The following is a 25,855-nucleotide window of genomic DNA, read 5'->3' as shown; positions in this document are numbered from 1 at the left end:
ACTTGTATTCACTGCAGAGTAACCTGCAAGGTTTCACTCACGCAGGAGCCCTCCATAGGGTCACAGAATAATTCATGGTAGAAGAGACCTCAGGAGGTTTCTCATTTGTAGTCCAATCTCCTGTTGAAAGCAGGGTCACCTATGAGGTCAGATGAGGTTGCTCAGGGTTTTCTCCACTTTGGTCTTGAAACCCTCTAAGAATGAACACGGCAAAACCTCTCTGGACAGCCTCTTCCAACACCAGACTGTCCATAGGGGACACCAGTTTTTCCTTAGATGCACTATGAACAGGTCTTGCTTCAGTTAATATCTGCTGTCTCTCACTCCCACTATGCATCATTGTGAAGAACCTGGCTCAGTCTCCTTGATGATTTTCCCCATAGATACAGGGAGCAGCTATTAGGTCCCTCCAAAGCCATCCCTTCTCCAGGCTTGAACAAGCCCCACCCTGCGCCAGGCATCAGACAAGTGCTCCAGTCCTGACCATCTCAATGGCCTCTCCTGGATTTGATCCATTTGATCAATGTCTTGTACTTAGGCTCTCAGACCTGGATGGACTATATAGATACAGTCTAACTAGTGCTGACTAGAGGGAGATAATCAGTTTCCTCAGTGTGCTGCTCCTCATACAGCCCAGGATACCTTCTTTGCTGCCAGGACATACCTCTCGTTCATGCTCAGCTTTTACTCTAGGTAAAAACCAAGAGCTGCTCCTCAAACACTCAGTGGCAGTGTGTTCTATTGCAAAGGATTAACCTCTTCCAGGTATAATCATAGAATCATACAATAGTTTGGGTTGGAAAGGACCTGAAGATCATCCAGTTCCAACCCCCCTGCCATGGGCAGGGACACCTCACACTAAACCACCTCACTCAAAGCTTCGTCCAACCTGGTCTTGAACACTGCCAGGGATGGAGCATTCACAACCTCCCTGGGCAGCCCATTCCAGTGCCTCACCACCCTAACAGGAAAGCATTTCCTCCTTATATCCAATCTAAACTTCCCCTGTTTAAGTTTTAACCTGTTACCCCTTTGTCCTTGCTGAATTCTGGACAAATCTGTCCAGCCCATTCCTCCATCCTGTCCATGTCCTGGATGGCAGCTCTGTCCTTCAGCATACCCATGGGTCCTCCTCCAGTTTGGAGTCTTTGGGAGCTCTTTGGTGTTATTGACAAAGATGTTATAACAGATGGGTCTGAGGGCAGCCCATTATGGCACTCTGCTTGTTACAGGTCTACTAGCTATACTTTGACCCATTAACCACCACCCTCTGTCCAATCATCCAGCCAGTTTTTACCCATCAAGCTGTCTATCTATCCAGACCGTAACATCCTAACTTTGATATAGACATATTGTGTCCAAGAAAGCCTTGCTAGAGTTGAAGCAAATTACATCCACTGCTCTCCTCTCACCGCAGAATCCAGGTCTTTTATCATAGCAGGCAACCAAGTTGGTTGGGCATGATTCACCCTTGCTAAATCCATGCTACCTGTTACCAACCACCTGCAAAGCATCCATTGCTGAAGGGGAATATATAAACGTGTTTACCTCCCGTTCTCCCCTTGAAATGAAACACGGCAGGTTTACAACATGTACAGTAGCAAATGTTTCTTTATGGCAGCACTAATATCTCTAGAATATGAGAGCTGCAGATATTTGCCTACACAATTACCCAAACTGAGTCAAATAAGGCATGCACGTTTTCTGCTCGTCTCTCTCATGCCACAGCCTCTAAATGCACTTTGATGTCAGTTGTTATTGTGTTTCTTGTTTAATACAGGGTGGAAATTTGCACAGAAGCAAGATCAGATGCCTGTCACATTCAGCTCTTTGATCCATAGTTACAGTCAGTGTGATAGGAACAAAAGCACTTCACAACCAAGCCATCATAGTTCAAAAGGGGGTCACAGATAACAAAGGGAGATAACAAAGGGAATAATCAATGTAAATCCAACCCTGCACTTGAAGACTGGCTCTCACCAGAAGCCTATGGGAAGTCAGATGGAAAACAGAATTAAAGGGACAATTCCACACAAATCAATGCAGAGTGACTGAGGGACAGCTCTCAAAACTACATTAATCTCTCTTTTCTTTCACCTATTGAGGAGCTATGATGCCAGTTGAAGCCAATACTTGAAAGGGTATTTGGGTGCCAAGTGAAGAAAATTAAGCATGGACAAATATGTGATGATTACAGAGAACACAACCCAAAACCTCAGAAATGTGGTATACAAACAAGTAACTGCCACTGAAAACTGACACCAGAGTATCAGGATAAGTTATCCGCAGCTTTTTCTTAGCAAGATATTGGTTAAGAAGTGGTGGGAACAGCAAGGTATTGGTTAAGAAGTGGTGGGGAACAGCATGCACCTGGGTAATTGGCCCTTCAGGCAGGAACAGGAGGAAAAGGAGCAGGGTTTGCATTTTGGGGCTCAGGTCAGATGTCTAGGAGTCTAGTGCCATTTGAAAGACTTTAGGGCATCCTACCTGGCCTCCAACAGCTGATCCTGAAGGGCAGAAATCTGCCCTGAGTCCTGTCTTATCTGACACAGATGTGTATAATTTGGGGTACCTTGAAACCACTGAAATGCCTCAAGCAGCACTAAACCTTTTGTTTAGAAACTGAATCTTCAACGATCTATACCTTGGACTGCCCTATGATGAGACATAGCGATTAGCATTAAATGCCACCATCTCTTGATATCCCAAGTTTTTGAAATAAACCAGGAAAAGAAAAATCCCACCCCCAAAACAAACCCCCAGAGCACCAACAAAAGCACAGGAAAGACAAAGGCTGAACATCCAATGGAAGCCCAGAACAAGGATCCAGTGGCCACATCAGTAGCAAGCACTAAACCACACCATGCACCAGCACTGCCCTGAAGTTCTTCAGAGAACTGAACTATTAAAGCAGCACAGTTTTGGATTGGGCAAGATAACTCTTTCCCAGCAAATTCCAAAGGTTCATATAGGCCAGTGTCCATTGCAGATAGGCATTCATGATGCAGCCACTCATTTTGCTTGCAGCTATCCTAAAAGGACATATGCTCAACTATGAAGGACAGCTTTGGGGATACAGAACAGTCCTGCCTTATGCTATTTGCCAATAAAGGTGCACCAAATAAGTCTGGTGTCTAGTTCCTGATGTATTACAGATTCCTTACACAACCTTTGACGTCCCATTAGCTGACTGTAAACCAGAGCTGTATATATATTCCTTCCTTCTCCTTTGAGTGTCTGGTCTATTTAAACTGGGGGTTCCCTGAGGAGATTTTCTTTTGCAATATATCTGCTATGGTGAAGGTTTAGCTTCGTTTCAGAGGCACTAACATAAAATGTTATGCAAGAAATGGAGAGAAAAAGAGCATTTCTTGTATTCAGCATGATGTGGACAGCATACGAACCCTGCTACTCCTATCAATTACAAAACATCATTCTGCACCAAAGTCATAGGAAGCTTTCCGTGGATTAAAGTCTGAGAAAGTTGGGGCTGCTCAGCCTGGAGAAGCTGTGTGGAGACCTCAGAGCAGCTTCCAGTGTCAGAAGGGGCCTGCAAGGATGCTGGAGAGGGATAGGTGGGACAGAGCCTTGGGTGACATGGTCTAGTGTGAGGTGTCCCTGTCCATCCATGGCAGAGGGCTAGAACTGGATGATCTTATGATCCTTTCCAACTCAAACCATTCTATGACTGTAACCACCGCGAGCCTCAGAGCTCCAATATCTATGCAAATTCACCTTAAAATCTGAGAAATCACTAATACAGACCAAATTCATTTTCACTGTATTGCTGCTCCAACAAAACCCAACGCTTTGTCTTTGCTTCTTGGCCCTTAGATACTGGAAATCTCTAGAAATGCTGCGATGACATTGAGGACCTTGCTAAATCAGATACATACAACACAAGGGATCACAACATCCCTTAAGAGAGGGGTAAACTGAGGCATTTAAAAGACATATAAGGAAATGTAAGCTACTGCCAGACCACACATACTCTAGAATCACTGTCCTACATATTAGCCTTTTTTGTCTTTGTAGAAAGAGATGGTGATTTCAGCTGACCTCTAAATCTCAGTTTAGAGATCACCTGAGATTTCACATGATCTCTAATCTGACATGTACCAGCCCAAGCTCTACAACAAAATGCTTCAAACAGCATCCAGAGCTCTCATCTTGGCTTGAACACAACCAGCTAAAACTCAGCCGAGAAGACTTTGGCTATGGCAGAGCGTATATACTTTGTATTTAAGGAATAAAGCTAATTAAGCTTTAGACCTTTCTAAATATGAGAGCCTTCCACTTATTGATAGCAATATTTATAATGGATCTTTTCATGCTTTTTACACTGACCCCCCCCCAAAAAAAATCACAGCTTTAGCTGAATAAGGCATTTCCTAATGGTGGTAGAAGACTTGGAAGCATTACAGCTAACTGAGCTTACTGTTCATAGAGTACATACACAAAGGTCAAGTTGTTTTGCCAGCTTATATGCTGTCAAGCTATATTCGTTCTTGAATACATACATCAGTCCTTTCCACCCCAAGCAGTAATGACTCAATTGTACCAAGCTCCAAGAACCCTACTTAGGAGCCAACTCCTTTCTTATGCTGTAGTAAAACAGATTCAGGCAAGCAGCAAATACCAAGCACACCTCAATTGCTATGTAAGATCTGTGCTTGTACAGAGATGTAGCCACACTGGTTTGTTGTGTTTTTTTACCCAATGAATTCTCACAGATTGCAGATGAGAAGGGACAATTAATTCATTTTAATTAATCTAGGCTGTCTGCGTTTGCATCACACGTTTCCTATGCATCAGGTATAAATCGCTTCCTTAGAGAAAGCTACCACTGACTAAGGCAACCAGCCTGGATTGGAATACATCAGATGACAAAATACCTATGCTCTTTTAGTAATTTCCACCTGGTTTTCATTGCCCTTGCTGTTAGAAATAATAAAGTAAATGTCTTCCCTCCATCCAGAAAGTGGCTCCAGCTTCTAGGCATTGATTCTTGTTATGTTTTGCTCTACTACATATAAGAACCCTGAATGCTCAGTATTTTTCTGCAAGGGCAGTACAAGTACTGTAATAAAGTTTTCTCTAAGTCATCATTCCAATAACCCATATACACGTTTATGTTTTTCATATATGTATGGTTTCCAACTTGGAATTTTTCCGTATTAGGAGGTAGCAGAAAGAGAACTCTCTATGTGTTCTTGACAGATGCAGAGTTAAAACCTCCTCCTGCATCCTAAGGAGGATTCACCAGTCCTGGTTTTCTACTGGGTAGAAGTCTTCTTCAGAACCAGTCAACCTAGGCTCATTTCTTGGTCAGTGGGAAGAGACAGGCAAGAAGCAAGGATAAGATTGCTGTGGCCCCTCTCAGCCAAGGGTAAATGTTGCAAATAGATGGGACAAACTGTGTCCTAAAAGTGCCTGTTTCTGCATACTGACTATACCAAAAGCACTGATTATAAATGTGGATGTAGGCATTCACAAAGAAGGCATCTAAAGTCAGTAAGAAATCGCACCTACTTGACAGTAAAGGTATATATCCAAAGATATAGCTCTTGAATTACAGTAATGCAAGAACAGATAAACTGTAGCAGGAAAACAACACAGTCATGAGATTCAGTAACAAAGTTATTTAATCTTGGGAAAACTACGTTCTTTTTACATGGGTTTAAATTTAAACAAGGCAAGTTCAGATTAGATATAAGGAAGAAGTTCTTTACTGTGAACAGGCTGCCCAAGGAAGCTGTGAATGCTCCATCCCTGGCAGTGTTCAAGGCCAGGTTGGACAGGGCTTGGAGCAACCTGGTCTAATGTGAGGCATCCCTGTCCATGGCAGGGGGTTGGAGCTGAGTGATCTTAACGTCCTTTCCAACCCAAACCATTCTATGATAGCACATGAGAGAGAGAATCATCCCCTGAACTACCTCACTAAATGAGATGGTTTAGCTGAGAGGCAGTTAATCCTCATAGATCCAACACTCAGGATTGGGACATATCACTGCCAACCAACAGCATTTAATCCATTCATGTTTAAGCCACAGTTTCTTTGGGGCTCCTTTGTAAGGCCCAAAGTGCCTTCCCAACTCTTCTGAACCAGTAAGCCAGATAGATCTTGTAACACAATCTCTACACTTGCAATTGTTGATTATCTTCCCTCACACATCTGAAGAGGTATTATTTAGCTTTCATCAAACCTTAACTCCCTTAAATTGTATGAGAAGCTGCCCCTTTCTTGTGCTATTTCTGTTCCAGCCTGACAGGAACGGTAACTAAAGTGTAGATCTATTGATTAAATAGCCCTAATTTTTTTCCCCCGTAACAGCCCAAGGCATTTAATCAATATGGCAATGCCCCATATCATGGACCAAAGGCACAATATCCAGCGAACATAAACTACCTCGAAGAAGTGGTGTAAAGTGATTTTATGACCTGACACCTACTGAAACATCCATTTGTAGTGGAATAGATACATACATTTCCTTCTGCATTAAGCATCTCGGGGAGCATCTGTATAGTTTTAGCTCAACAGAAAAGGACCCAATGGGACTATGATTTCCTACGTATCAAAAGGACACGGGTTTTGCAAAAGAACATCTATACACCATGCTGTATATTTCCTGAAGGTGATGCACAAACGCATCCCAAGAGAAGACTCAGCAGTCTATCTAACATACGCATATGGATCCTGCTCCTGTAACGCCTGAACTGCTCACCAGCTTATTGTTCTTTGAATGTAATTCTACTCACAACCTTTTCTGGGGACTGGGTAGTACATTTCTCATTAGGAAGGTAGATCTGATCTGTGTTGAAGTAGTTTTTCAGTACAATAATATCACTTATGGCCATTATTCTTGGGACTATATAGATACTGGTGAGAGCCTTACTGCAGACACACTTGTATGAATACATTTCATCACAAGGAAACATGAGTACAACCACCTCCACACATTCATTTGCCTACCTTGCCTATACATCAGCAGCTTTATTGACAAACCTTTCCCAGTTAAGACCTGCATTATGTCACTAAGGTGAATTATATTGTTTTCCATTATCTGGCATCTCAAAGAAAACCTCTTTCACCTCTGTAGATGATATTAGAAAGCAAAGCAAATGACAGAAACAGGATGATGGTGTTTTACAAGTTAAGGTACATTCCAATATCTGAAGGGGGCTACAAGGATGTTGGAGAGGGACTCTTCATCAGGGACTGCAGTGATAGGACAAGGGGTGATGGGTTCAAACTGAAACAGGGGAAGTTCAGGTGAGATATAAGGAATAAGTTCTTTACTGTGAGGGTGGTGAGGCACAGACACAGGTTGCCCAAAGTAGATGCTCCATCGCTGGCAGTGTTCAAGGCCAGGCTGGAGAGATCCTTGGGTGACATGGTCTAGTGTGAGGTGTCCCTGCCCACAGCAGGGGGTTGGAACTGGATGATCTTAAGGTCCTTTCCAACCCAAACCATTCTGTGATTCTATGAATAAAAGAACACCCTTATTTTTTTCCACTCAGGACATAGTAGTACAAGTGCTTAAGACCACAGTCCATGTAGCAAGAATTTTAAAGGTCAGGGGACAGTCTTTTGTCAATGTCTAATTGTTTGGTGGGAGCTTTGCAACTGAGACTGCTAATTATAAAACCTCAGTGGTCATCAGCAAAACTCAATATTCATCACTGCAAAGTTCTTGAAAGTTAAAGGTCCAATCAGTTTCTGTGGATATAGAAATTATATATATGAATATATATATATATATATAAATCATATCTATGAATAGCCAGGGCTATTCATCTAATATAAGACCCATGAAAGACTAGGACCCAAAAGTGACCCTGGTAACTACCAAAATCCTAATTGTCCTTAAGTTTGGTTTCTTCACCTAGTCCTATTTGGCTAGGTGAAAGGTATCTATTTGCAACACTCCTTCCCTTCATCTCAGATTTCAGACCTTCAGGAAAAAAATCTCCTAGATTAAGCCTGATGTGTTTGGTCATTGCATGGACTCTCTATTGAGGTGGTATCTGGCCATTAAAGGAGAAGAATTCTTATCATTAAGATGTTTCTTTGTAAGAGGAAGAGGTTACTGTCAGCTTGCAGATCTCTTGTGAGATCCTTAGAAACTCATCTTAGAAATCCAAGGTACAGTCATTGTAACTAGCATATTCCAACAGTTCTATGCACAGACACCAGTCAGATTCAGGAGGCAGAACAGCTATGTCAGACACATAACAAGGTATCTTGTCAGGCATTTCCTCATAGCCTAGTAAATTAGGCACAATTAATTGCACTGATCTTGCTACCCTGCCTCCAGTGGGCATCTACACGTTGATTTGTGCTACAGAACACAATTTGCTGCAAGGCAAACCAAGAGGTTCACTGTTTAAGGCACAACTCACTTGACTTTAAAGTCCAAAACCGAGGTGATTAACCAAAGTAATTGTCCTCAGGAGGGCACGTCACTGAATCCTGAAGTAGATCTTTAAAATGAGGGAGGATGATTCACTCTCTAAAGCCACTGATCTTTCTCAAGTGGTTATGAGGCAAAGCTTGACAGTTGGTTTAGCATGGGTTCAGAGTGAGATACATGTAGTCAACCTAGACATCCTCAGCTGTCTTTACAGTCAGGAAGAGGAAACAGGTTTTCTAAGGCAGCCATTCACCTGATAAACTTAAGGTGTCTGCTGTAGAATGAGATGGATTAGTAGAGTTTTATAACAGGAATATTAAAAGTAGTTTGAAAGACGCATGGGTGGAAATGTCTGTGATTGAAAGTACCAGAGCAAGCATTAGAGGAGCAATTACAGAAGTGGCACACATTGATAACCAAGGGCACAGTGGAAAACAGTTACAGTGATAAAGACCAATGAATGTGTCTGTATAGCAAAAAAGACTGTCTGAATGTTGTTTTGTAGAGGAACATGAGACATAGCAAGGACTTGAGACAGTGCTGCTTGTCCTATCCCACGCAAGTCATCCTGGCCACACAACTTTATGTACGCATATCGGTAATTATGATATTATGCTTATATGGATTATGATATGTGGGCATGCAAGTGCAAGCGAAATCTATGAGACAGTGATTATGAGTGAGAATGCGTCACCAAGATCAATCTTGTCTAAAAGAAACATCACTTCCATGTTTTGTTGCAGCAATTTCCTACAAATCACGCTGTGAATGTGCCTATTTCTGTCCCCTGATTACAAAACAAGAATAGGTACCGGTTCAGAAAGAGACACTTGCCTGGGTATGTCTGCTTTTGGATCAGGTGAAAAAATAAGCTTAGTTGAACCCCACTTTTGGCTGACTATATGATGGGAGAAATACTATTTTCTCCTGTTTTCAGAATTAAAGGCACCGATATGTCGATGTGCTCCAGTACTTTGCTATTTGTATTTGAAATAAAAGAGTAAACCTCTTTCCTTACAGCCATCCATGGCCTTTGAAAACATCACCCATTCTGGATAAAGAGGGGCTATTAATACCCAAGTACAGAATAAATGAGAAGCAAGACTTACAAAGAGAATGACTTTCTTTAGATTATTTCACACTTACTGCAGTTATAAGGAGTGTTTAAGGAAATATATCTATGTATATATATTGTAATTACCAGGCTTGTGTGACACCAATTTGAAAAACTATGTACAATGCATTTACATTTGACATGGAATAATCTCTTTTTCCTTGAGCCATTTTGCAATACCTCAAACCTTCCCTTTCCACCCTAATAATTACTGTGAAAGAACACACTGGTTTAACTTTTTATTCAAGGTCATTTTCCTGTTTTGCATTAACGCCGGCATATAATAGAAACACATCCAAGTACTGCATGTGAGACCAGGAGGACAAAGGCACATCGATTTAAAGGGTCTCGACAGAAAACCAGCCCTCTGCCTTTTAAAGGGGAGAAAATCAGTGCCTGAATTTACACTTCTCAGAAGCACAGCAGGGATGGTACAGAATGCCATGAAGGCAGAGATTTATATAAATCTGATCAACCGAATGACATTTGCAAGAGCGCTGCCTTCAGGGGGGTTCTGAGTTGTTAGAGCCTGTTGTAGCCTTTAATGAAATACGGTTCCTTATAATTTAATCTGATGCACCTGAGAATTAAAAGTGTGAGCACTTCTGGGGGTGGATGTTGCTAGCTGAAGTAGGTGATGTTCTGCTTTCGCTGCCCTGAAGATACAGAGGAAGTAGGTACTGATTTTAGAACTTAGCCCAGGTTTACAGTGGAGAAAGTTGGAGCCACGTTTGTTACAGTGAAACAGGAACTTAGACCACCTCCTTTGTCTTTACGGGTTCAAACTGAAACAGGGGAAGATCAGGTGATATAAGGAAGAAGTTCTTTATTGTGAGGGTGGTGAGGCACTGGCACAGGGTGCCCAAAGAAGTGGTGAATGCTCCATCCTTGGCAATGTTCAAGGCCAGGTTGGACAGATCCTTGGCTGACACGGTCTAGTGTGAGGTGTCCCTGCCCACAGCAGGGGGTTGGAACTGGATGATCTTAAGGTTCTTTCCAAACCAAACCATTCTGTGATTCCTCAGTCACCCTTTCCTCCACTACAAACAAGCAAAAAAGGTGCAAAACAAAGCAAATGAACAAAGCGTCCTTGTTGCCTGGATTAATTCCGGGTTGAAAGTGGGAAACCCGAGACCAAAATTCACCTTTGTTCAGCTCTAAATATATCTATAGGAAGCATCTGTATTTTGGCTTGGTCATTAGATCTGGAAATACCTCTTCAAATAAAGAGAAGGAAACCTCTTCAAAGCTTGCCTTTTCTGGACCATTCTTAGCTGGGAGGTGAGCTCAGCAGGAAATAGTCAGACTTTGGGGTTTAGATATGACTGTAAAGGCAAATAAGCACAAGCAGATTAACTATGGAATTTGTGTGGGGAAAGAAAGGAGCTTCAAGATGAAAGAGAAAGGAACAATTGTTGTAATCCTATTAAAAGCCTAATTAATGCAATTAAAGGAACTTATATTTCAATTAGACTATGTTTCAAGCTGCTTTACTCAAAGGCGCTTCTCCCTGTGGTACCACCCTGTAGCATACTAGATATGACATTGAGTTTTGCACTGGTAGCACAATCTTTCTGTGCTATTTAATCCAGCAGGAACTAAGGTGCTATCCTAATTTTCTTAATTTAGGCCTAAGGAATTTTGAAATATAGAATAAGGGTATATGTGGGATATGTCACACGGTCAGATTTCTTGATTTAGGGGTAACCCCAAATCATCTGTTTTCTTCTGTTTGGAGGCTACAAAGCAAGCAGAGGGATCATTTTCAGGGAATGCTGAAGGGGGTTGTATTTGATCTGCCAAAAAAAACACTGAAATTCTTACGTTTTCCTGTTTGTGAAGGTCTGTGTGGCCGTCTCCTCAGAAATAGAAAGGAAGATTTGCTGAGGCTGAACACCAGCCTTGATAAACCAAAGTCATGCTAGTAAATCATGGAGTCAATCAACATAAGAAGGACATGGAACTGTTGGAACAAGTCCAGAGGAGACCACGAGGATGATCAGGGACTGGAGCACCTCCTGTGTGGAGACAGGGTGAGAAAGTTGGAACTGTTCAGCCTGGAGAAGAGAAGCTGCGTGGAGACCTCAGAGCAGCTTCCAGTGTCTGAAGGGGGCTACAAGGATGCTGTAAGAGGGACTCTTCATCAGGGACTGTAGTGATAGGACAAGGGGTGATGGGTTCAAACTGAAACAGGGGAAGTTCAGGTGAGATACAAGGAAGAAATTATTTACTGTGAGGGTGGTGGGGCACTGGCACAGGGTACCCAAGGAAGCTGCAAATGCTCCATTCCTGGTAGTGTTCAAGGCCAGGCTGGACAGAGCCTTGGGTGACATGGTTTAGTGTGAGGTGTCCCTGCCTGTGGCAGGGGATTGGAACTGGATGATCTTAAGGTCCTTTCCAACCCAAACCGTTCTATGATTCTATGGCTGTGACAAGATTGGTGTTGGGGGCTGAAGGGGCAGCAGGCACCCGGCTTAGAAAAGAGGCAGCTGCCTGTTTTGCTCAGTGAAACACTGGTGCCAGGGGAAAATACAGATTATTTCATTGCATTATTTGTAAAGCTCATTTGCTGAGTTTTGGACTAGGAAAAAATGAGGCAACTGTGCAAGGAGAAGGAATTATTCAGCCTGGATTCATCCTTTGTTCACTGAGACGCAGAAAACATTCCACTCCTAAAGAAAATGCCTTTTCCATTTCTAACTCGGTTTGGCACTCTGGACACTGTTTGGTAAAGGTTGTCCTTAATTTTTTATGACTGGAAGCTCCTGAATTGCACTTTCCTGTCAAATTAAAAATGGGATTTCAAAGGTGAAACGTGTTGACTTTCACCTCTCCAGTCCTGAAGTCTTTCTGAATATGGGATAAACATCAGCAGAACATCACTAAGGAAGGAACAGGAAATGTTGATTGTGAATGCAAGAAAAAAAGCCTTTCAAAAAGACACATTTTCTACGGATTCATCATGTCCATTCTGCAGTGTGAGGGAGATTTGAGAGGAAAAGCACAAGAGGAAGGTGGATTTTCACCTGAAAAGCTATTTTCTGTTTGAGAATTTAAAATGGGAAAAGAGAGGGGAAGAGGAGAGGGGGAGAGAACGGATGAGGGAAGGAAAGAAGGAGAGAGAGAAAGAGAGAAAGAAGGGGCAAAAGGAAGGATAAAAGGAAGGAAGGACTTAGGAATGAAAAATCTTAAGGAAACCACTGCTGTGCTTTGATAGAGAATGCTCTGGAGGAGAAAAAGCTAAAATAAAACAAACAGGAGTGAGCTTCTGTAGAGGATTGGCTTGTTGTCAAGAGCAGCATCTGCTGCTGTGCAAGCAGAACAGGAATTACAAGGGCTACCTCATACTTGATGCTTCTGGGTACCGGACACTCACCAGCTGAGGTCGTGAACACATCTTCCCTGCAGGGCAGGCTCTAGTCATGGATGTGTACACGTGAATCTCACTGGATTTTCATGCATTTGCCCAAAAAAGGCAATCTCATAAAGGAATTGAATGTATTTGTTCATTTTAGGCAACCTAAAAGTGTTGACAGCTGAGCAGAGGCAGAAGTCTGCTTAAATAAAGGAAGAGTTACTAGTTACTACTGGGAGATGGTAGGGACGGCTAAGCATTTCAGAAAACACCTCTTGACGTGCAACAATAATGGTAATGCAAGAAATACAACATAGAATCATAGAACAGTTAGGGCTGGAAAAAACCTTATGATCCAATGTTTGTGTGGTGCAGTGGATTCTGGATTTGGGGAAGATTCACTACCACACCGCTTTAATCTGCCCACATCTGTGCATCGACAACCAAACCTGTTTCACACAGTGTATATGGTGGGACAGTGTCCCATGCCACAACGCTGGTCTTCCTGCATGTGATGCCTTCATACTAAACTGGCATGATGGACTTGCTTGTTTCCTTTTGAAGATCAAAAAGTCACAGATGGACTTGATTTGTATGTAGAGAAATGAGTTTGGAGGGGAGCACCCGCAATTATATAAAGGTCTGGTAAATAAGGTCTATTATAGATGGCAGGCTTAGGAAGAAAATATGGCCTGGGGATACAGGTTAATTGCCTATAAATAAATGAAACCCACTATTAACTAACTAACTAACTACATTTGTTTCTGAAGTTAGTGAAGTCAACCCAAGTAATATTAGATGAACACCAAGGCGGGGAATATTTAATGCTGCACAAAAGGACATTCTCAGAAAGCTATTCAAGCAATTGATCACGCTGCTAGAGAAGGATGAAGGATAATTTTCACAGGGAGTATATAAAATTCTCATCTTTTACTCTGAAACATGGAGAAAATCAAATCAAACCAGCTAAAATGAAAAGAGAATGATACCAGCTAACACACTTGGGTACTGCGGAACCATTCACAGCTTGAGGTGACCTAGGGCTTTCCCAGATGTTGCTGGGATGGGTGACTGGCTTTGCAACACAGTCCTCCTCAGTTGGCTGCAGAACAAACAGAGCATACATATGGATTTATGAGACGTGAGTAATGCTTTTACCTTTCTCAAATCCAAAGCGTAGTAGGTGGTCCAATGCTTTAGTCCTAAGTTACAGACAAGTCACAGAGAAGGCTGCATGGAGACCTCATAGCAGCCTTCCAGTATCTGAAGGGGGCCTATAGGGATGCTGGGGAGGGACTCTTCATTAGGGACTGTAGTGACAGCACAAGGGGTAACGGGCTAAAACTTAAACAGGAGAAGTTTAGATTGGATATAAGGAGGAAGTTCTTTACTGTAAGGGTGGTGAGGCACTGGAATGGGTTGCCCAGGGAAGTGGTGAATGCTCCATCCCTGGCGGTGTTCAAGGCCAGGTTGGACAGAGCCTTGGGTGACATGGTTTAGTGTGAGGTGTCCCTGCCCATGGGAGGGGGGTGGAACTGGATGATCTGCAGGTCCTTTCCAACCCAAACCATTCTATGATTCTATTCTATGTTAAGAAATCTATATATCGTGTGGGTGGCTTCTGAATGCATCTAGAGCACAAATCCAATCAAAAAATGACTGATTAAGCCATTATTTGTTTTGTTTTCACAATATCTCTCAGGAAGCTTGAAATTCAATGTTTTCAGTGATTGAAAGGAAACTAAGAAAACTGCAACTAAAATGAATTTGGGTTAATAGTGTTATGTCCTGACTGTCAATCACCTCCTGACACCACAACAACGGACAATCCATGGCAAGAAAGGAGCAGCATGCACCTCTCACCACTTGCTGTCTTTACCAGGTTGACATCTGATGGTGCTTTCAAGTACTAGAGCACTGGCACATTTTGTTAGCAAGGTGCCAAGCCAGAGCCATCCCAAATGCTGCAGGGCGCAACTTAACTGAAAGCAAACTTACTTACGGTGTTAGCAGTCAGTGAAGCTGCAGCGAGCACCACACACAAAGGTTATGGTGCTTTGGGTACTTGTGCTGAAGGTGTGTTGTGTAGTTACAGTCGTAGTTACCCAGATTTTGCTACTGTACAGCTACTCCGGTTGTTTCCTGCTCTACCGCTGACATATCCCTCCCCATCTTTCACCTTGCTATCGTTAGGTTCAACCATGTAAGAGGTTGGTGATCTCAAGGAAGCTGCGGCTACCTCGGCTCCCAGCGGGATGAATGCAGCCTCAATCAGAACTGATGCTTCAAGGGTTTTCTTGTTCCTCCTCTCCTTCCATGTAGACATAAGAGAGGAAGTGAAGTGATTGCAGCATATATTTGAAAACCCTTATCTACGATGTCCAGGTGACAATAAGTCCATTATAGGAAATAAGGAACCCAAAGGGAAAGGAGATTGACTAGATTATTAAAACAATAGCTGAGAAGAGAGAGGATCAGAGAGAACAGTCAAACATATGTCTTCCCTTCCTTATGGAGTGAAGTCCTTCCTTTACTGCTCTCCAAAGGCAGATCTGAAATGCTCCTTTTTTTTTTGCCACCTGGAATCATTATAAGGAAAGGCTGATGCCTCCTTACCACATCTTTAGGCATTGGAACTGTATTTAGAAGACAGGGCAGGAAAACCCCAGTCATGAGGCAACGTTTTGCTCTACAAGTATATGCTTGTTTCTCACTGAAAACCCATCTGTGGATGGCTGCACAGTGGCCAACATTTTATCCTCTTCTGCAAACAAAGCATGTACTCCCAAATTTTATGATGTGTTTGAGAACAGTCATTCAACAACCTCTTTCTATTGTTCGATCCTAATGAGCTTTGGATGCTAAAATGCGAGGGAGGCTCGAGTAAAGCAATAAAGCAGTACTCATGTTGAATGTCACTGAAAGCAACGCTGCTGAAGAAGACTGGGGAGGCATGCTGCAGAAGTAATCTAATTCATGGGTGTAGATGACAATGGTTATTGATGCAGCAGGCTGCTGTACAACACTGAATGCTACTGCCAGCAGACACAGCAGCTTTGCTCTGCAAGGCAACAGTTTGGGGGATGAGAAAACAGAAGCATCCCTCACCTGGTCCAGAAGCAGCATTGCCAGTGGAGGACATATTCTGATGTCTTTAAACCAGATTACCTCTGGCCTAATTCCATGATAATTCTCCAGATTCATGATGACAATAACACCGAGAGCAGAATCTGACTTTTCACTGCATGCTGGAAAGTACTCCATGTAATCAAAGAGAAATGTAAATTAAACCAAACGGAGGCCCTGATCTGCTCAACTTTGCCCCTCACCTTACTCCGCTGCTTTGTATTGCTCTGTGGTTTCATGTCCTACTGCACAGCTCAATCTGCTGCCCAGTCTTGGGCATGCCACTCTCATTTCCAAATCCTTGGACTTTCAGCTCTTATTTCATTGCATGCTGCTGATCCTCTGCTACGTTTAAACACTCTCTAAGTGCAATACCCAGGATTTAATGTCCTCCCTGCCAACACAATTTGGCGTTATGCAAGCAGTACCTATATTGAGCATTCTTTTCCTCTCTAAAATGAATTTCGAGGTAGATACAGAAATATGTCATCCCTTCTATCCTCTGTCCTCTTGAAACCTGTGAATTCTACTTGCCATTTATAAGGGCTTACAGGCAATTAACGAGTATCACCATTATGATCATAGAGTGGAAAAGATCTGTTTCTGTGTATTATTAGTCCCCATATCAGAACCTAAGGGTCCAGGTAGTGCTTTGGCCACCTTTTCATGCTGATTCTATCATATCTTTTAGCACTGAAAAAAAACCCTTACCTTATCAAATTAAGAATTCCTTCAAGGCCAAGAAATAGTAAGATCACGAGTAAACCAACTATGCAATACCTTACTGACAACAATGCAACTAATTCAGAACCTGTGGGTTAAAAATCATAGAATGATTTGGGTTGGAAAGGACCTTAAGATCACCCAGTTCCAACCCCCTGCTGTGGGCAGGGACACCTCACACTAGACCATGGCACCCAAGGCTCTCTCCAGTCTGGCCTTGAACACTGCCAGGGATGGAGCATTCACAACTTCCCTGGGCAACCCATTCCAGTGCCTCACCACCCTAACAGTAAAGAACTTCTTCCTTATCTCCAACCTGAACTTCCCTTCTTTCAGTTTGAACCCACCACCCCTTCTCCTATCACTACAGTCCCTGATGAAGAGCCATTCTCCATCATCCTTTCAGCCCCCAAATGTCCCTTCTGTTTATATTTATATCCCCAAAATCAAAGCAGGGAAAAAGAAAATGCATCCAATCAAACAAGACTCCAAAAAGCACAGAAAGTTAATCTCTGATTTGACCATAAGGAAAAAAAAATCCCTAGCTATCTTGTGGCACCTAGCACAAGTGCCAGAGTGAACTGCACTGATGTATTTGCACCCCTGTGAACACTGAACTCAGGTTTCTTAAAGGGCATTCCAAGCACTAATGAAGTTTATGCATGACTAAGGGAATTTTTACCTTATTAGAGACCCTTAAGTTGTCAGGGAGCTGCAAGAGCAAGCTGCTCCGCTGGGGAGGGCAAGCTAGCAGAGAGGGTGACAGCAAGGTGAGCTGGGGCAGTGCTCTCTCCAACAAGGGCTCCATCCCACAGCAGCCAAGCAAGAGCACAGCAGGTTTAAAACAGTGATCAGGGATAGCCAAGGGCTGGGTGACCTCTGAGCACATCTACAGAAATAAGGCAGATCCAAGGCAAAGCCATTGAGTAGGGTCGGGTTCAGCACTGTGAGCAGGCAGAGCAGACCTACAGCATAGCTCAGGCAGGGACCAAGAGCAAGTGACTGAGAAAGGCTTAGGCTGAGGAAGTTGGGGCTGTTCAGCCTGGAGAAGGCTATGTGGAGACCTCATAGCAGCATTCCAGTATCTGAAGGGGGCCTGTAGGGATGCTGGGGAGGGACTCTTCATTAGGGACTGCAGTGACAGGACAAGGGGTAACGGGTTAAAACTGAAACAGGGGAAGTTTAGATTGGATATAAGGAGGAAATTCTTTACTGTAAGGGTGGTGAGGCACTGGAATGGGTTGCCCAGGGAAGCTGTGAATGCTCCATCCCTGGCAGTGTTCGAGGCTGGGCTGGACGTGGCCTTGGGTGATATGATTTAGTGTGAGGTTTCCCTGCCCATGGCAGAGGGGGTGGAACTTGATGATCTTAAGGTCCTTTCCAACCCTAACTATTCTATGATTCTATCTCCCAAGCAAGGAGGTGCTGCTCTGATGGAGCACTCTTTCTTACAGCATTGCTATCCAAGGATGCAGAGCAATGTGTGTCAGAGATGGCCTAAATCATGGTCAGCCAAATCACTAGGGCAAGAGGAAGACAGGCATAGATGTGGTGCACTCAGACCCCTGCACAAACTCTGGCACAAAGCAGCTACTTTTATACACATAACTCACAGATGAATGAGGCATAGGCACAAATGCTGTCTCTTCATCATCCATGCAACCTTCTTAATGCAGCACTGTCCTTCTTTCCTAAAGAATGACTGAGGTCCAAAGCACCACATTCCAGCAACCATTCCTAATGGACAGTTTGGATGCTGTCACCTTCTTTCTGCATGGAAAATGTCCCTGCTCATTGGACTGGATTACCTTTAAAGGTCTCTTCCAACACAAACTATTCTATGATTCTATGACTCTATAATTTAACCATGAGGACATGGCCAGGCCTTGATCTACAGGACAGCCCCTGGCCTTGTTTAATTCAGCAGCATAGATGCATTCCCTCCTGAAATCTGCTAGTACATTAATTTTACCTCTTCCTATAAATTCTCCTTATTTCTAGCCCTGATGCTAATCAAACATAACAAACTCAGAAAACCAACAGCTTGTTCAAGTGAAATGTGATGATTCTGTTACTCTTGAAGGACATCAAAATGTCAATCCAGCTCCCACACACCTCACCTTCAATGACTGTGTGGCTCATCTTATGTCATCCAAAGGACTAGTGAGGACACACACTATCATACTGACTCCTCTTTTATGGAGAATAAATGGACGTTGCCAGCCAAGTCCTGAAAGCCAGGCAGAAAGTATTTGGATCAAGTGAAGTGATTTATGCAATTGTACCCAACAGCCACTCTAACTGAAGCTGACATCAGATTCTGAGTGTCATCACCTCTGTCACATGAAATCAGTGATTTCGGCCCCTAAAGAAGGTGTCTAACAGGAACACACTTCTTTTCTGAAGGGAGGATGAGAATGAAAATCAAAGAAGGATTCACGGCTGCAATGTTTTCTGATCAGATGATGATGGTTTGTGATACAATAGGAACATGTCCTGTTTACATTGCACCTCACAGCGTGATCTGACAGGCAGCCGCAAAAGCAATTATACAAATAGCATTCCCGAAATACGTTCCACTAGATACCATTACAGATATCTGGTGCTGGAGAGCCTAAAATCTCCCCAGAAAGTGTTTCAATATCCTTATCATTAGACAGCTTTTCTTAATAACGACCCTGATTCTTTCCTGCTGTGGTCTAAGTCCATTACTTCTGGTTCTTCTCATCTGTAATAAACAAAAGAGCAATGATGATTCCTTTCTTGTTTGCAGCAGACTTTTAGGTACCAGGAGACTGTTATCTTCATCTCCATCTTTTACCTTGTAGCTTAACCATCTCTTTTTGTTGGATCCCCTCTGCAGTAAAGCCTGCCAGCTCTCAGACCACTCCTGCTGCTTTCCTGTAAGCTCTCAGTAACTGGCCCTTGTGTCAAACCGAGTGCCCAACACCATACAGCAGATTAAACCGTCCTGGACTAATGTGATGAGGACCCACACTAAAGACACATTAAAGAATGGGTTTTAAGGAATCTAAACAATATGGTCTCAACCCAGGCACCACCTGTCACTGGAGTAAGAACTCAGATTCCCTAATGCGGCAGGATAAACCACCCTGCAATGGGATCCATCCAACTAAGTGTGGCTCATAATGCAGCTACCTGAACACAACCACCTGCATAAGAAATGCCCTGCAGTATCTGACACATCCTCATAGACATGAGCAGCTCTTGTGAGACCCCACTTGCAGCACTGTGTGCAGTTCTGGTGTCCTCGACATAAGAAGGACATGGAGCTGTTGGAGCAAGTCCAGAGGAGGCCATAAGGATGATCAGGGGCTGGAGCACCTCCTGTATGGAGCCAGGCTGAGAACATTGGGGCTGCTCAGCCTGGAGAAGAGAAGCTGCGTGGAGACCTCAGAGCAGCTTCCAGTGTCTGTGGAAGTGGTAAATGCTCCGTCCCTGGCAGTGTTCAAGGCCAGGTTGGACAGAGCCTTGGACAACATGGTCTAGTGTGAGGTGTCCCTGCCTGTGGCATGGGGTTGGAACTGGATCACCTTAAGCTCCTTTCCAACCCAAACCATTCTATGATTCTATTTGGAACAAGAAGCGAGCAGAGGTGGGTTTTTTTATGTCCATGGATGCATGTCCACCAATATTACCGAATAAGAGATGGAAGAAAAGAGAAACCTGAGCCTTTGAACCTGAAATTAGAGTAACTACAAGGAACTTTATGGTCCTACACTTCTGCCTACTTGAAGATTTCTAAACTCCTTCTATGAAACATTTGTATTGAGACTTATCCTACTGAACTTCAGATGTCTAATTTAGGACCTCAATATAGGAAACCAGATGTTCTATGCTCCCTCCAAAAACATAAAGGAAACAGGCACCTCTAGACAATGGTTAAGCCCACATAACATCAATGCCTTGGACAAAATGCCTTGGAAACATGGAGCTTAAAAATAAAGGCAGGAGGGTCCCATTTCGTCTGTGGTTTCTGAGTCTTGAGGACACATACACTGCATGCTTTCAAAGTAAAAAGGAAAGAGGAAGGCAGCAAGGTATATTCAGTTATATGAATACATGGTATTCATATTCCTTTAATGTCAAAGAAATTGGAACTTGAAGCAGAATGTGATTACGGCATTTTTTATTGCATTGGTGGTAGCTGAAATCAGTTGTTACTACATACTTATACTCCTACATATTAAATAATATACCCTTTATCTTTTAAAGACACCACTGGGAAGACAAACAGGGAAAGCCTGGAGACTATGAGCAGAATTTAAGATTCCTCTGCTTGGGAAAAAAACAACTTACCTGAATGTTCATGAATTTCCCCCAGTAGTATTAAATCAGCACATTTGACCTCTATAGTGGATAAAGCTCTATTCTACTTCCATTCATGGCAACGAGAAGCCTGCCTTTGACATCTGTGAGAGCCTGAAATTACAGATGATTTCCTTTCCTTTAAACTCTTAAGGAAGAAAGAAAGTTTCAGGAAAAGAATAATATCCACTGGGACAGGCTCTAAAGAGGAGAGATAAATACAAGCAGAGTTTAGTTTAGTTTTTATATGTTTCAGATCTATGTAAGAAAAATGCCTTTGCCGGTAAAAAGACCTGATGCAAGAATTGTTTCTCATAAATGGGGAGCACTGCTGTCTATAAAAAAAGAACAATATATTGTTGCTCACCAGGGAAACAAAAAAGCAAGCTATGAAGAATATACACAAGACGAACCCACTAAAATGGAGCTACTGCAGCATTTATTGTGACACAAAAACCATCACCGATTTTTGACCCACTGTATAAATTGTTTCAGTAGTGAAATTGTGCTTTGTGAGGAGGACCTGGTTCCTTTACATGTTTTCTAGTCTTCTAAGATCATTCCACTGAAGACCTTAATCCCAGTCTGTTCCACAGCCTCCCCAGCACCTCTCCAAGACAGCAGTAGTGAAGCCTTGCATTGAAACTGTCTCCCCGCACAAGGGACACGAACCCATCAGCCTCCTCAATGACTGTTCAATGGACACAGCTCGTGGCATTATTTGCTGGCCTCCTCTGTTCCACTGAGTCCTTCAGGATGAGCTTCTACTGGACCAAGGAGAGCTCTGACTGGTACTAGGAGAATGTGAGAGGGCTCAACTGGAGGTGGGCATCAAGCACTTGCTCGTCAAACTTGGAGACATCATACTTGGGGTGTGAGGTAACTTGGTATGACCACCTCTCAAAGACTGAGTAGGAAGAGAGGAGGAAGACAAAAGTGGTCTGTAGCACCCCTAGCTCCTAACACTTCTATCTCAGCTGTCCCAGACAACACAGTTGTCTTCAAAGGGACTCATCTGCAACAAGGCACAGTCTTCTCTTTCCCTGTGATGGGGGATCCCAGTATCAGAACATCAATTCTCTATATTGTATGAACATAACAAGAAGCCCCCAGTAGCAGAGCACTCAAGGAGCAGTGCTTTCCTTGTACTTATGAACTTAGGAAAAGCATTTGGGAGCTCTGTTTCTCCTTAACTGTTTTGTGGATACAAATGCCTCCATGTTTTATACGATGCAGTAATGGGCTTGCTTTGCCATTGGAATACCTACGTCAAGAGAGTTTGATAATGGATTTCCACAAGAGCCTAGAAATAATGTAATGAAATACATGTGGTATCCTGATGCTGACAGGAGATTACTTAGATACACTACACAGGCATACAGAGAAAGATAAGCTGGTACTGATCTTAATTACTGATGGCCTCCACAGGTGATAAGACAAGCATAACAACTGATAGTAATACATAGCAGAAAAAGGTGTAAAAAGGTGCAAAAACCTTAATGCCAGAAAACTGAACATATTTACAATACCTGAGGATCAACCTGAAAGGTTAAAACCAGTCCAAGGTTTTCTATTTACACCAAAACAATTCAAGTAGAAACCAAAAGACCCATCTTGCTGAAAGCCTAAGCAGAACCAGACAAAGTATGCTTTCCAGATTCAGCTTTTCATATGTTCCTAAGGAATCCAAAACCTAACAATCGAAGATTTCATTTGGATGAATGTCTAAAAGAAGCTTCTCCCTCTTTACCAGGAATCATAATAAGACTCCTCGAGTACAACCTCAGCCTCCTACATTTTTATAGCTGAATTGCACTGAGACTACTGGTGGACTTTTCATTACATCACTGTTGTAATGTAGGAGCTAAGCTTATTGAACTTGTTGGCTAGTGATTTGTCTATCAAGAAATAAAACCCCCACTAATGGTAAAGAAACTATTGGGGGGTGGTGGTGTGGTGTGCTACTAAGACAGAACTGGTTTACTTGGCAGACCTGCCTGGATTTAAGGCAGCCCAACAGCATTTGAGTAATACAATGGACAGGGCTGCTTCCAAAAAATAAGGTATTTTGTCCATGAAATAATTTTGTCTTGTAGCAAACAGAGGTAACTCTCACAAAAGCACTAGGACTTAATGAATATGTAGTACCTATGTCTCATTTGGCCATGTACCCTTCTAGTTCTTCATAGCCTGAATCGATGGACCCGATGTACATTCCTCTCTTGGTCTGAACATAGTGCAAAAGAGGAAACAGCTGCACCCAACCTCATTAAATATTAATTTCCTACAAAAATATAAGAGCAAGACCCAGTTGAATGTTCTCCAATTTATGCTGTTTCAACAGACTAAAAAGATTTGGATTTCTCTATAGTTGCCGGTCTCTTTGTTGACCATAGGGTCCACAGAGAGTCTAGAGCTCAAACCTTGTTCTTCTGTTAGATAACCAAAATCTGTCTCTGTGTCAGGTAATTTGTGCCAAAATACTTGTTTTATGTTAGAGAAGATTACAAGTACATCTAAATCAGTGATTTTTAGCTTAAGTTATGACTCAGCTCTTATGTTTAAAAAAAAGAGATAATAATAAGATTTTAAGTTTATCTCACTAGTAAATTATGTTTGTTGGATTATGATCAATAGCCAAGAGGTAAAATCAGCTCTCCTGATGCTTCCTAAGTTGTCAAGCATAATGAAAAAAATGTTTTGCTTGATATTAGTGTCTAATAAAAAAGATGATGAATAACACTTAGCATTAATCTCTTTTCAAAGTTCTGTAAAAATATCAGTATATAACTATGTATTGGGTGTCCAGTGGGGTTCCGTTGACAGGAATCAGCTGCCCCATGCCAGACACAACCAGTTCCATCCCTTTTATCCTAATCCTGACAGTTCAGCCAATTTTCCACCCCTGTTTTCTCCCACTTATCAAGTCCGTATCTCACCAGGTCAGCTATATGTATCCCCACCTGATGTGCTACATCCACACACATACTTTGATGTCTAAGCTCTTGTTATAATAATGGTAGAACCACTTGGTTCCCATCATACAGGCTAGGAATTGAATCAAGTAACTGTAAAGTACAGATTTACTGGAAGGTCAGCTGAATCTTTTTCCAGTTGCCCATACATAAGCATCCAGCATCGTTTGAGATGAATACCAGCTGCCAGCTCAGGAGGCCATGGGGTTCCTGTAGTTCCTATCTCATACCTGTCAGCCTTACATGGCTGTTTGGGATTTCCAAGTGCATCTCAAATGGCACTAGATGCCTGTGTTGGGCAACTGAATTGTACCTTCCATCTGCATCAAATACAATGGGAATTCTGACACTCAGATATAGGTACCTACAGAGCAGACTAAGTCAAGTGCCTTCAATTCAATTTAACCCCCAAACAGATTACTCTTTCAGCTGTTCAGGGAAGCACTGATACATGTCATGTTGTTGTGGATCAGGTGTAGATGCTGAAAACACATTACCCAAGGGCTACATCCATTCAATTTGTGCCTTCTGATCTGAAAAGCCAGCGAGAGCTATGCTTAGTCACCATATTCCATGTGAGGAAATAAGGAGGAAGCCTATCACTCCCAAAATATCGCAGGTATGCACACATGCATCAGCCCAGTAGGGAATATAGGGATGACTGAATACTGGCAAAGACAGGATTGAGCTGCCCACCCTGAACCCTTAGCAGTGTGTGATGTGGAACAAACTAGAGACATCAGAGCTTACCATGTAAGAACAAGCTATGGCCTAGCAGCAGCACTTCTTTTCCTAGGAAACTTCTAAATAAGGACAATCCTCATGTGAGAGGAATGTAAAGAATGTTTCTCTGACGACCAGGAAGTCAAGTCTTTCTCACCACCTTTGCCTAAGGAAACCCTTTATCCTCACAAAGAAAGATACGCAATTACTCCTTCAAAGCAAAATAAAATCCCTTTTTGTCCCTCTCTCCAATTCTAATTCTTCATTTCCAAACGTGTTCAAGAGCTTTGCATGTTGCTGAAGCCAGATTTAGCGAGACTGTAATTCACTCTCTTTTCTCCTCCTGAACATAAGTTGAACTTAACAGTTCTCCATTTCTGATGGTGCCAGGCTGTGACCTGACAGCTGTACTACAAGTGTGTCCTATCAGGCCTGTGATTTCTTTCAGGGATACGGAGGAATCCTTTGATTAAAGTTCTTCCATGTTTTGTCAAAATGGAGATAAAAGCAACTTCCTTTTCTGTAACTTCTTTCTCCTTCCACATAATTTTCCCTTCATGATCAGTACAGCTATTAAAACATGACAGCAGAAAACACATTTACTTTCTCAGCTACTTCTGAGATCTGAGATTTGAGATTCCCCAGCATCTCTGTAATATTTAAACACATCTGACAGAGGTCACTTGTGATTTTGGGAGGAACAACAGACTTCCATAGTGGAAAATAGGAACACGGCAGGATTCCCTACTCAGCACAGGAGGATACTAAAGATTTACTTTTAGGAAAAGAAATCAAACCCTATCCACCTAGCAGTTGCTTTTTTGAAGGTTCTTGTCTATCGCAATGAAGTCAAGATGTTCACCTCAAAGTCACTATTCATCACAGACTAAGGTAGCCAAGAGAAGCAGGATGAACTGTCTCCCAGAGGTGAAGCAAAGGCTTAGCTTGTCTTGGACTAGCTGGCTGAATTTTAAGTACCAAGGCAGATGAAATGACTCTATGCTAACTACAGGTCCCTACACTATACCCTTGAAAAAGATGGGCTGATAAACTGATGCTCATGAGAATCAAGTAAAGATCAAGGTACAGAAATCAG

At 42.6% G+C, this 25,855-nt stretch overlaps 1 protein-coding gene across 6 annotated transcripts in view; it reads right to left on the bottom strand.

Annotated features, from left to right (window-relative positions):
* TSNARE1 (t-SNARE domain containing 1) overlaps positions 1-25,855 on the bottom strand; it is a 491,630-nt gene that overhangs the window by 145,920 nt on the left and 319,855 nt on the right. Inside the window, exon 12 of one of the 6 annotated variants that reach the window (XM_061447623.1) lies at positions 21,796-22,104. The exons of the other annotated variants lie outside the window; for them this stretch is intronic. Within the exon in view, the coding sequence (XP_061303607.1) occupies positions 22,063-22,104 (42 nt within the window). The 3' untranslated portion in view covers positions 21,796-22,062. Of the gene's footprint in view, positions 1-21,795; positions 22,105-25,855 lie in introns of those variants that run through there. 6 annotated transcript variants of the gene reach the window in all.

The sequence above is a fragment of the Pezoporus flaviventris genome, unplaced genomic scaffold (assembly GCF_033815535.1).
Source record: "Pezoporus flaviventris isolate CSIRO_AGI_PZ_B2104156 unplaced genomic scaffold, CSIRO_AGI_Pfla_v1 ptg000007l, whole genome shotgun sequence".
NCBI lineage: Eukaryota > Metazoa > Chordata > Aves > Psittaciformes > Psittacidae > Pezoporus > Pezoporus flaviventris.
This window is presented reverse-complemented; position numbering and strand designations above follow the sequence as displayed.